This window comes from Ovis aries, chromosome 5 (genome assembly GCF_016772045.2).
Source record: "Ovis aries strain OAR_USU_Benz2616 breed Rambouillet chromosome 5, ARS-UI_Ramb_v3.0, whole genome shotgun sequence".
NCBI lineage: Eukaryota > Metazoa > Chordata > Mammalia > Artiodactyla > Bovidae > Ovis > Ovis aries.
Genome location: NC_056058.1, coordinates 50,429,888 through 50,441,500, shown reverse-complemented (window position 1 = coordinate 50,441,500; position 11,613 = coordinate 50,429,888). Strand labels below are relative to the sequence as shown.

Genomic DNA, 11,613 nt, shown 5'->3' with positions numbered 1-11,613 from the left:
GGGAAGGAGTGGGGGGTGGGGAGGGCAGGATCCAACCAAGGCCTTTCCAGTTGGGGTTTGTTGACAAAGGAGGTGGGCACCTGAGAAATGAAGGAGGGAGGGAGGGTAGAAAGCTGAGTCCCCCCAGCTTTGTGCAGTGGCAGTATCATAGCCAGTGAGATTTATCCAAGGCTCGATTATTGCTAAACGGAAAAAAAAGAAAGCTGAGTCCCAGTGAGAGTTGTCATCTGTAAACAGGTCTATGCAGGGAGCTTTGGGGAAGTAGTGGCTGGAGCCCTGAGGTGAGAAGGGAGGACAATATTTGCATCTGGCGGACATGCCCATCCCTGCAGAGCTGCAGGCGAGGTCCTCTGAGTCCCCTTCACATTCTTGGGAGGGGGAGTGTCTGATTCTCGGATGATGTGGACAGTAAAAACCGCAGAAGCGAGCAGGTAGTACTGAGGGGAGGGGGGAGGCAGCCTCAAGCAGAAGGTCTAGAGCAGTGAACAGTGACCACAAGGAGAGGGGCTGGATGAGGCCTGAGCGACCTCCCTCCTCCCTGAGATCCCTCCCTCTCCTCTGGCTCCTCCACATCCCCCAGTTTATAAACACTGCAGGTTTCTGGCATGACCCCATCTCTAGAGCACAGCTTCACACTAAGGTGGAGTTATGTGCCCCAGGAGGGACCGTCCCAGTGGCAATCTGGTGGTTTTCAGGGAGGCAGGGCAGGAGGAAGTTCAAGCAGAGACTAAGAGACCAAACGTCCCTAATGTCAGTTCTGGCCTCACTCTCCCTTTCTTTAGATGTGTAGGAAGTACTCCAGGCTGGGGCAGAAGTCCAGGCTTAAAACTGTTCTGCTTGAAGTACTGCCAGTATTTTATAACAACTATAAATGGATTATAACTTTTAAAATTTGCAAATCACTATATTGTACACCTATAACTTATATAATATTGTACATCAACTATATTTCAATTTTTTTTTTAAAGAAAGACTGTGTTCTGCTAGTTTCTGGGGTCTTCCCAGTCATTCTTCTACCTCCAGGCCAGACCCTATTTTTCTGCATATTAAAGGCAGAAAGAGCGGCAGGTAGACCTGGGACCTGAGCCCCAGGCAGTCGACCCTGCCCTCCTGGGCCACATAAATGGGACTGCTGCTAAGTCACTTCAGTCGTGTCCAACTCTGTGCAACCCCATAGATGGCAGCCCACCAGGCTCCGCCGTCCCTGGGATTCTCCAGGCAAGAACACTGGAGTGGGTTGCCATTTCCTTCTCCAACGCATGAAAGTGAAAAGTGAAAGTGAAGTCGCTCAGTCGTGTCCGACCAGGGGCCATCGAAGGAGAATTCTCATAAAAGTTTTGCCGCGCTGCATGGCTTGCAGGATCTTAGTTCCCTGACCAGGGACTGAACCTGGGCCATGGCAGTAAAAGCCGAGAATCCTAACCCCTAGGCCACCAGGGAACTCCTGAAAAGGTTCATGCTGCCCATGAACCTTAAATTTTCTTTCCAGCTTTGGGACTTCCCTGGCAGTCCAGTGATTAAGACTATGCTTCCACTGCAAGGAGGCTGGAGCCATAAAAAAATTGTTTTCCAGCTTTATTGACAGAATTGTATGAATTTCAGGTCTACAGTGTAATAGTTTTATATATGTTTATATGTATTGTGGAATGATTACCACAATGACGCTTAGTTAACACATCTACCACTTCACATAGTTACCATTTTTGTGTGTGGTGAGAACATTTAAGATCTCCCTTAGCAAATTTCCAGGATTCGGTACAATATTCTTAACTGTAGTCACTATGCTGAACATGAGATCCCTGCCCACAAAATGTACACATCGGGAAACAGAGCTGTGAGGGGGTGACTTGCCCAAGGTCCCAAGGGGAGCCAGTGCTAAAAGTGCAGGACTCAATGCCCTTCTTCAACTGTCTGGCAGTGAAACTGCATTAAAATACCTCCTTGTAGATACGGCTCACATCAACGGCCTAGGGTGGAAGGAACGGGGCTCTAGTTTCAGGGGTGGGGATGGGGGTGGATGGGAGCTCTTCTGTGTTTATTCCTCCCCTCCCCCTCCCAGGGCCGCCCTGGCCCTCCAGGATAAAGGAGGCTCAGAAGCCTGGAACTCCCTCCCCTCCCCCACGATGACCTCATCCTCACAAAAATGTGAGGAGGGCACTGGGGAGGGGCTGTGTGGAGGGGAGTGTGTGGGTAAGGGAGATGGCACAGTCCTCAGGCCAGAGAAACTGGGGGTGGGGAGGACTGCACTCATCCTCACCAGTCTCGTGCAGCCATCTTCCTAAAAATGTATCACCTGTCTAAACTCTTCTGAGAATGGAGACCAGATCCCAACCAAGAACAAGAGTCTTCTTCACAGCCTGGCCCCTGAGGTCCCTTAATCTTGGGTGGCCTCAAACTCCCTGGGTTTTTGCTAAGTCTCTATTCCTCACCAGGCTTGCATCCCATTGTGATTCCTCTGCCTGTCAGACCCTCCCTCCCACCCCCAATTCACTCCTAACCTTTCTTCTGATCTCAGCTTAAGCACAGCTTTCTGGACAGGCCTTTGAAGAACCCCAGACTGGGTCAGCTTCCTCTGTTACAAGTTGTTACAGTGCTTCCTCCAGAACACCCATTTTAGTGTGTACTAATACATTTATTTGGGGTTCTTTGTTTGATAAGTTTCTCACTCCCCTAGTAGACCACCCTCTCTGCAGTCTGTTTGTTGTGCTCATTGTTATACCTAGTTGGGGAGGGAAAATTTCCCCTTCTACCCCTCTTGAGTTCTTGTGGCTGGACTAACAATAAAATTGACACAAGAGAGATTAACAGGAGAAAAAAGAAATTTTAATTCACGTACATGGAGGTCTCATAGAAATGGGACCTAAGAAGTAGCCAAAGCAGGTAGCTTTTGCACTTTTTAGAAAAAGAAACAATAAATATATGAGATTGACAGGACTAAGAAGCTTGGGTTTCGGGTGCCCAATTAGTGAAGAATTTAAACAGCGTTTGGTCTTGGGGCAGTAAATTAAAGAAGTAACAAGATTTGTTTATACCAGCTTCTTGGCCTGACCTTCTATCTTTGGTGATAAGGGCGCCCTTCCACCTCCAGATGCAGGGAGGGCACCTTTCACATGAGAGATGGGTTTCCTGCTTCCAGAGAGACAGAAAGGAAAGTCAGGGTGTCCCTCTTGCACTGGCTGTTTCTTAGGTAACTTTAATTCAAAAGAATCAATATGCCATCGAGGCATAGTTCGGGGTGGCCAACCATAGACCCCAGCAATCTCTAAACCCTTGAGCAGTGGTTGGTTCATAAGAGATGCTCAATAAAAATATGACAGATATCTAAACATGGGGAGAAATGTGAGAAATAAATGAAATAATCGAAGGGGGGAGTGTTTCCTCCTGCGAAAAACATGCCCCTCAGAGCCCACCTCCAGCCCGACTGGCCCAAATGTGGGTGAGGTTGTGCCCTCTACCACATGGAACGGGAGTGAGATCTGGAGGCCACTGAAGACAATGGAGGTGATCAGGGGTGACAGGAAATTGGATGAGGAATAACCAAATTGGTGGAACTGACAAGATGACAACCAGGGACCCTGGGGGATGGCAGAAGTAGGACAAATACAACGTGCCCTAATTTGACAATAGATGCCATGGGATGATTGATTAAAACAAGATCATGGGATGTACCAGGGCGATGGGGTAACAAGCAAGCTGGTTGTATTCTGGAGTCACCGTGGAAGTGACTGGTGAAAATAGTGACAAAGAGTGGGAAGTGTTTATGAACACTTCATTGTGTTTCATGCCCTTTGCACATATTATCTATATATTTCCATGGATAAATCTTTACAACAATCCTATGAGGAAGGCACTATTACTATCCCCACTTTGCAGAAAAGGAAACTGAAGAGCTGAGATGTGAGTAACTTGCTCAGGTCCCAGAGCTGGTACAGGTGTGGTCAGGTTTTGACTTTAGAGGCTTTGTTCTTAATTACTACATCATACCATCCCGTTCCAGTGAGCAAAATGGTCTCTTAAGTGATGGGGGTTGTAGTAGTCAGTCTACAGTGTGGGTAGGGAAGGGGAGGAGCAGAGACATGGGAAGGGCTATTAGAAGCTCCCTTCCATACCACCACCCCTGCTTGGTTCTGCCCCTTCCTCTGCTCACTAATGCCCCTTTATCCCATGTGTTAGGGTTAAGCTTAAGGTTCATTCTTACTCCTGTCTCCCTTCAAAATGCCAGAGAGGTCAAATCAAACTGCACAAAAAAGACCATGGGAGAGAGGCAGACAGGGCTGGCTATGAGAAGGTCTTTGGGGAGATAGGTTATCAAGGAGAGGACCCAGACAACTGAGGTTTGTGAAACACACGGAAGTGCTGCTGTATGTTATAAGGTCATTTGAGAGATGAAACACTGGAGAACCCGTTCATTCTTTTCGGTTTCTGGACTGTACCTTATTGATAAAACTGTAGCTCTATGCATACTCTGGGTCATGTGAGCCCTGCAGCTTATGTTTGGATTAGACCAGAGCAGGCAGATCAGACGATGACAGCTGGTAACACAGTCCCTCTTGCCAGGGTGAACTTGTGGGAGTCCAGGGTTAACGTCTGGAGAGAGTTCTTTCCAAGTAGTACCAAAGATGATACCCCCAAAGGCAAAGGCAGCTCAGCCCAGACTGCCAGCCATGGCTGTCCCTGGAATATAAAGTGAGTTCCCTGGCACTGCCTGGATTTGCCCGGCTTGCTGTGGGTGGACTCCTTGAGCAGTGAGAATGAAGGAGGTCTGGCTAAGGAGCAGGGATCCAAGAAACCCGCCCCCCGGGAAGGAACCCCTTCAAGGGACAAGAGCCACCATCCCTGTCTCACTTTCATTCCTAAGAGCTGGCTCATCCTGCACACTACCATTCCCCCTGCTCTCTTCCAGGATGCCTTCAGCTCTTCCAGGACATTCTGTGACCATTCTCTGTCCCTAATTTCTCTGACCCACAGTCCTCCCTTGGTCCCAATCATCTTGGAGGGTGTGCACTCCAACAAGGAGAGAGCTGACTTGGTGCTTCCCCCCTTCTTAAGTATTCAGAGAAAATATCAACCCCAGAAGCCCATGCTCCTCTTCCTTGAGGCCCTCCATCTCCCTTTGCCCACTCATGAAGGTCGGGGCTGGCACCAGCTGCAGGCTCACTCCAGAGCCCCGGTGCCCTCACCCCATACCTGGTCAGCTGGTCAGTGCTCTCCTGGGGGGCTGGAGGTGGGTAGAGGATAGCCTCGACATCTCAGTTCCAGACTGCAGCTCCACAGAGGGGAGTTTGGGAAAAGATCCCTTGGACACAAGTCCAGGGGGCCTGGGATACCTTCATTTCCTGCCTTCATTCTCACTACTCACCTCTGTCTTGGCCTATTTCTGCCCCTAAGAAGGCTGAGAATGGAAAAGGGGGTGGGGAAGGAAACACCCACACTTCCCCCCAGAACTCCGAGGCTCAGGGACACCCCCTCTTTCAGCTCCCAGTGACCCTGGAATTAAAGAGCTCTCCTTGCTCCACTGTGCCCAGGGTACAGGAATCCCCTGAGTCTGTCCTGTCCCCTCAGTGATAGACTGTGAGGCCACAGAGAGACACAGACAGAGGCACACAGAGACAGAGACAGAGATTAGAGAAACTGAGAAGAGCCAGGGAGAAAGAGGAAAGGAAGATATCACCCAAGGGCCAGATGCTCCACTGGCCCCAAAGGGTTGAGTCAGAGAAGGGAAGTGGGGTCTGAGGGAGCTGGGTCTCCTCTGCAGCTCTGCCCTGACCTTCTGACTCAAGTGTTCTTAACTAGGAGTCACTGAACTTGGATGGGAAAAAAATCACATTATTTTCACTAATCTCTAGCTGAAATGTAGCATGTCTGTCCTTCATTTAGAACAGGAATTACAAACCAGTCCTATTAGCCATAACTATGACTTTGTCACCAGTAGAAATCATATATATTTTTCTATCAGATTGCAGCATTGCAGATATTTTATCATTTACACTCATCACTGCTTCAAAATTATGTGAGGCATCAACCTACGGCTAGATCTTATTTAAAGCATTAATACAGAAGCACATATATTATTATATCACAAAATCATTTTATAAGTATATTTCAATATAACTGGTTTCCTTTGAAATCCTACATATTTCATCTTATGCATTTTTAAAAACATTCTTCTGAGGCTGGGTCCATACATTTTGCCAGATTGTCAAAGGGGGGCCTGACATACAGAAAAATAGGCTCAGAACTCCTTTATCTGAGTCCTGACCAGGACCCCTGGCACCCATCCCTCAAGCTCCCTGTGCCCTGAACTAATTTACCTAACTCTCCTCTCTTGTTGAGTTACTCTGAATCCTCCAAGAAGAAGCTGCCAAGGCAGGATGAAATGTGCAAGGATTTGAGTAAAGCAAATGCCTGTGAAAGAGGAAGGGAGCCAGGAGCTAGCTGGGAGATCTATGAGACAGAGAGGGAAGGAAGGAAGGTTGAGAGGAAATGTCCTAGGGGGAATTCTCTAGTCAATGTCCGCTGTCAGGGGAGCCACCTATCTCCCAAGACTAGACCTGTCTTAGGATCTCCACTGAGCTGGGTCACTGGCTGGGAGCTTCCCAGGGGGAAGCTGGCCTTCGAGTAGAAGCTGATAGATTTCAGAAAGAACTAGCCAAAGCCCTTGGTCAATTTTCACTTATAGCTGGAGTTCTATGAAGAGCCTTCTGGCCCCCCAGTTACCCATCCAGTACAAAGGCATTCAGAAAACTCTCCTTATTTGTAAAATTGAGGTGGTAAAATTCCCTATCTTAAGGGTTGTGGTGAGAATGAATCAAAATTTGCAAAGCAGTGTTTGCACAGGGCCTGGGGCCTAGTCAGTGCTCAATAATTGGTAGCCATTATTATGGCCATTTTAAGTATTATTATCATTCTCCCTCTCTGCCAGAAGGGCTCCAGGATGCTGGAAATGGCTGCCCAGTTCCAAGCTGGGGCAACTGGGAGAGGAGGAGGCACTTCCCCACATTCCCTTCACCTTCCCCAGGGGGCAGGGGTCTTCCCCTAGCTACTGACAGACAGTTCCTGTGTCTGCTGAGTCACAGCCAACTTCCTCTCGTACAAACAGGAAAGCAAAGCCGGCCAGCGGGTGTCCCCCCCCCCCACCCCCCAACACCACACACAGCTAAAGGCCAGCCCAGCTCTGAGGGGGAAGTGCCTCAGGTCCCGGGGGACAGGCTCCAAGGTTGGGGCTCCAGGCAAGATGCCAAGAAGGGAGAGCAGCAGGTTATCCTTAGGCCTTCTTCTCACCCCCTCCCCTCCAAATTGCAATAGGGAGGTGGGAAGAAGGGGCTTCACCCCAGGATGAAAAGGCTGCTTGCTGGGTAACCGTGCTGACAGGGCACCACCCTTATCTTCATAAAGGGCAGCCGCAAAGCCTGGTTTGAGAGGATGTTGCCTTGCTGCCCTGCATCCCTGGGAGGAAACCTACACCAGGAGTTTGAAGACGGAGAAGCAGTTGAGGGCTCCTCTGCTGGGCTTCGGCCTCTTCGCTCCAAGTTAGATGGCGGGGCTTCTGAAGGTTTGCCAGCTTGGAAGGCTGTGGATATCTGTGACTTGTGGATGTCAGCTTCTGTTCCCCGTTAACCGGGTACCAGAGTCCAGCCACCCTGCTGGGTGTGGGAGAGGTGCCCTGGGGACTTAGGATCCTATGCTTTCCCTCCCCTTTTGACCAGACGGACGGGGAGGGGCCGGCGGCGGGGATGCAAAGCCTGTCCCTCGCAGCACCCTCCTTCTCTCTCCGGTTCTACCCTTGTCCCAAGTTCCGTCTAGTCTCTGCCTCTTTGTCCCGCTCTTTAAGGCTGACTCGGCCTCCAACCCTGTTCCGGCTCTCCCCGCTCCCCTTTCTGGGCCCCTAAAGGGGCTGAGCTGGTTAGGCTGCGAGATAAGCACAGCGGTTGGGTAAGGAGCCCAAACCTTTTGAAGACCGCCGCTTGCACAAGGAGTGGCCAGGGCCTCCGCGGAGGGAACCGACGAGCGGGACGGGGCGGGGCTCCGTCGGGGGAGGGCTGAGGGGAGGCGGGGCCGGCGCGGCGCGACCCGGAGCCTCGGACGGCGCGGCGGGTGGGTACCGGGGAGCGGACGGCGGCCGCGCAGTGAGGTGAGGACCCCCGTGCCCCCCGGATCCTGCCTCCCAGACTCCTCCCCATCACCTTGAGGGCCTCTGTGGGATCCCTAGCCCCGCTCCGCGCCCGCGGCGCTCCCCTCTCCCCCTCCCAGCCGCGATCAGCCCCTCCCTCCGGTTGCCGGCCTCTGCCCCCTCCCTCCTTGCCCCCTCCCTCGTCGCAGCCGGAGCTGCCCTGCGCTGCCCTGCCCGCCCCCTTGCCCCCCACCCCCGCACTCCTGCCCCGCTCACCTCCTAGTTCTCAGTCCCGTGCCCTCGAGTCGGGCCTGAGTCACCGGGAAACTGGACTCTGAGTCAGGACGGGAGGTGCAGCACCCGGGCCCTAGCTTGGGGAGGGGGCTCCGCCGCAGAGAGGCGGAGAGAGGCCAGAACTGACGCTGGGGCGAGAGGCAGTCCTGGTAAGAAGGACCCCGCAGGAGAGAAACTGGGAGAGAGAAGTACGGGCAGAGGCAGAGACAGAAACCTAAGAGTCAGAGATGGCCAGAGACACAAAACTGAAGATCTAGTTGAAATGGAGACAGAGTCAAGGAGAGGCTTAATGACAGGAGAACAAGGAAGGGACCGAGATGGATTTAGACATAGAGATGGAGATGGAATGGGGTGGGGACAGGGACAGGGTAGACGAAAAACTCACGGAGACAGGATCCAAGAGAGGTCTAGGTACTAACTAGATCAGGGTCTACGTCAAGGTGGTAGAATGGGACAGAGCCTCAGAGACCTGAATCCAAAGGCATGGACAGGGCAGAGCAAGGCTTGGAGAAAGCAGAGGTAGGGCGATGTCATTTCACAATGTGAGTTCCTGCAGGGTGGGTGTTCCAGTTGGCGCACACATATGGGAGAAGATACTGCAGGTGGGTGCTGAGTGGAGACCCTGGTGTACCCCTAGTCCCTCATCTCTCTGCCCCATCCTCACTCCCCAAGTGGCCTCTGCCCAGATGTTGGTACTGCCTAGAGCTTTCTGGACAGCCTGACCAAGGCAGGCAGGATGTGGGGGCGGCCAGAGCTGGAGGGACAGGAAGGAAGTCTGAGCAGAGACAATAGGTGGAAGGGGAGGAGGAACTGGGAACGACCAGGATTAGGATGGCCGGAGCCTGTACTCAGCTCTGGAACCAGTGGGAGTGGGAGGTGCGTCTCCCCTCTCCTCCTCCCCTCTCCTCTGTGTCATAGCAGCTTCATCGTGGGCCCCTCCTCCCCACCAGCCCCTGTCATCCCCACCCCTGCAAGGTTCTGACATCTTGTCCTAGGCTTGCTGACCTGAGTGTATGCAGAGCTTTGACCCAGACACTGCGTGGGTGGGAGCTAAGGGGCCAACACTTTGACCAAGAAGCCAACTTGCCACGAGCCTGGGGCAACCCTCCTCCCCTCCCTGGCCTCAGTTTCCTTCTCTGCAAATGCAGGGGTGCTCCTACAATGGGGAGGCCCTTTCCAATGTTTGGGGTTGGCTCTGCCTCCGGATCACAGGCTTCTGGTCATTTTCTCTGGAGGAAGACTGGAGTCTGGTGGCCTCTGTCCAAGCCTCAGACTTTGGGACAGGGAGGGGGAATCTCAGCCTGAGCCCTCCCTTCACCCTGCCCCTCCCCCAGCAATGGCCTGAGCCCCCATGGCTGCCCCTCAGGACCTGGACATCGCTGTGTGGCTGGCCTCGGTGCACCTGGAGCAGTATGCAGACGCGTTCCGGCAGCAGGGTCTGGCTACGGCAGGGGCGGCCCGTGGCCTGGGCCACGAGGAGCTGAGGCAGCTGGGCGTCAACGCCACGGGGCACCGGAAGCGCATCCTGCGCCTGCTGCAGGCGGGCACTGCCGAGGGCCGCCCGGATCCCCAGCCTGAAAGTGCCATGGAGCCTTCTCACAGCCCAGCATCCCCAGGCCAGCCCACCAAGCCTGTGCCTAAGCCCAGGACAGTATTTGGTGGACTCAGTGGCTCCGCCACCACCCAGAGGCCTGGGTTCAGTCCAGCCGTCTGGAGACCAGAGGGATCCAAGAGCCCAGAGCCCAGCCTGAGTCCGAGGTCCCCTACTGTCCCTCCGAGGTCCTCCTCCGAGCAGCCATCGGCCTCAAATACTGTGGAGATGATGCCCAATGTCATCTACTTTGGCTTGGACTTAAGAGGCGGGGCCCAGACAGCTCAGGACATGTGAGTGGGGTCGGCTCCGTGGGATCCATGCTGGGGGCAGGGAGGAGGAGGGCATGAGGGCTTGTCCTTCCTTCTTTCTCCCTGAATGACCACTAGACCTCTCTCCTTAGGGCCCCAGACAGCTCTCAGACAGCTGCTCCTACTCCTGCCCTCAGGCCCGCAACGGGCACAGGTAGGTTGACTATCATGGGTTGGGGGAAAGGAACGATGCCATTCAGGACTCTCACCTGACCTCTTCCCTGTTTCCCCTGTTTCTCCACCTGCCAGTGCACATCATGGACCCTGGTTGCCTGTACTATGGTGTCCAGCCCGTGGGGGTCCCAGGGGCCCCTGACAGAAGAGAAGGCAGAGGTGTCTGTCAGGAAAGGGCTGAACACGGGTGAGTGGTCCACAGAGTGACAGTGGCAGGAAGAGGAGCGGGTTGAGCTGGTGGCGGCTCAACCACCACCCCGTTGGTCATCAGATGTGTGTTGAGCATCCACTGTGTGCCAGCTGGGTTACTGAGATTCAGGGTGAATGTGACAGACAGACCCAGTCTCCCATTAGGCAGCCTGTGACTCAGTGGGGACAGATAGACAATAAAACAGGTAGACAAAGAAATCGGAGAAGGCAATGACACCCTACTCCAGTACTCTTGCCTGGAAACTCCCATGGACGGAGGAGCCTGGTGGGCTGCAGTCCATGGGGTCGCCAAGAGTCGGACACGACTGAGCAACTTCACTTTCACTTTTCACTTTCATACATTGGAGAAGGAAATGGCAGCCCACTCCAGTGTTCTTGCCTGGAGAATCCCAGGGACTGGGGAGCTTGGTGGGCTGCCTTCTATGGGGTCACACAGTCGGACATGACTGAAGCAACTTAGCAGCAGCAGCAGCAGCAGCAAAGAAATGGATATATGACTTACAATACAGAGAAGTGCCTTTCGTTCTTTCATTTAACAATCTTTTTTGAACACCTACTGAATGTCAGATATTGTTGTAAATATTTGGGATAGATCAGAAATCCCTGCCCTTGTGGGAAATTAGTCAATTAACAGTAGATGTACTAAGTGAGTTATTCCTATGTTGAAAGGTAATAGTGAAAGTGAAAGTGCTAGCTGCTCAGTCATGTCCGACTCTGCGACTCCATGGACTATAGCTCGCCAGGTTCCTCAGTCCATGGAATTCTCCAGGCAAGAATACTGGAGTGGGTTGCCATGCCCTTCTCCAGTAAAAGGTGATAAGTGCCAGGAAAAAAATTGAACAGGGTAAGAGGGCTGGATGGGGTGAGGGGGGAAAGGACTGCAGTTTTTCACCAAGAGTTGCCAGAGTGTTAAGAAGATGATA

At 52.7% G+C, this 11,613-nt stretch overlaps 1 protein-coding gene across 8 annotated transcripts in view; it reads left to right on the top strand.

Annotated features, from left to right (window-relative positions):
- The first annotated feature begins 8,067 nt into the window (after nucleotides 1–8,067).
- ARAP3 (ArfGAP with RhoGAP domain, ankyrin repeat and PH domain 3) overlaps nucleotides 8,068–11,613 on the top strand; it is a 29,580-nt gene continuing 26,034 nt past the window's right edge. For 3 of the 8 annotated variants that reach the window (XM_042250599.2, XM_027970346.3, XM_027970345.3), the window contains exons 1-4: nucleotides 8,572–9,006; nucleotides 9,771–10,288; nucleotides 10,399–10,460; nucleotides 10,556–10,667. In XM_042250599.2, coding sequence (XP_042106533.1) covers nucleotides 8,932–9,006; nucleotides 9,771–10,288; nucleotides 10,399–10,460; nucleotides 10,556–10,667 — 767 coding nt within the window. In that variant the 5' untranslated portion in view covers nucleotides 8,572–8,931. The other 5 variants (XM_042250597.1, XM_042250596.1, XM_027970348.2 and 2 more) reach the window with 5 other exon arrangements.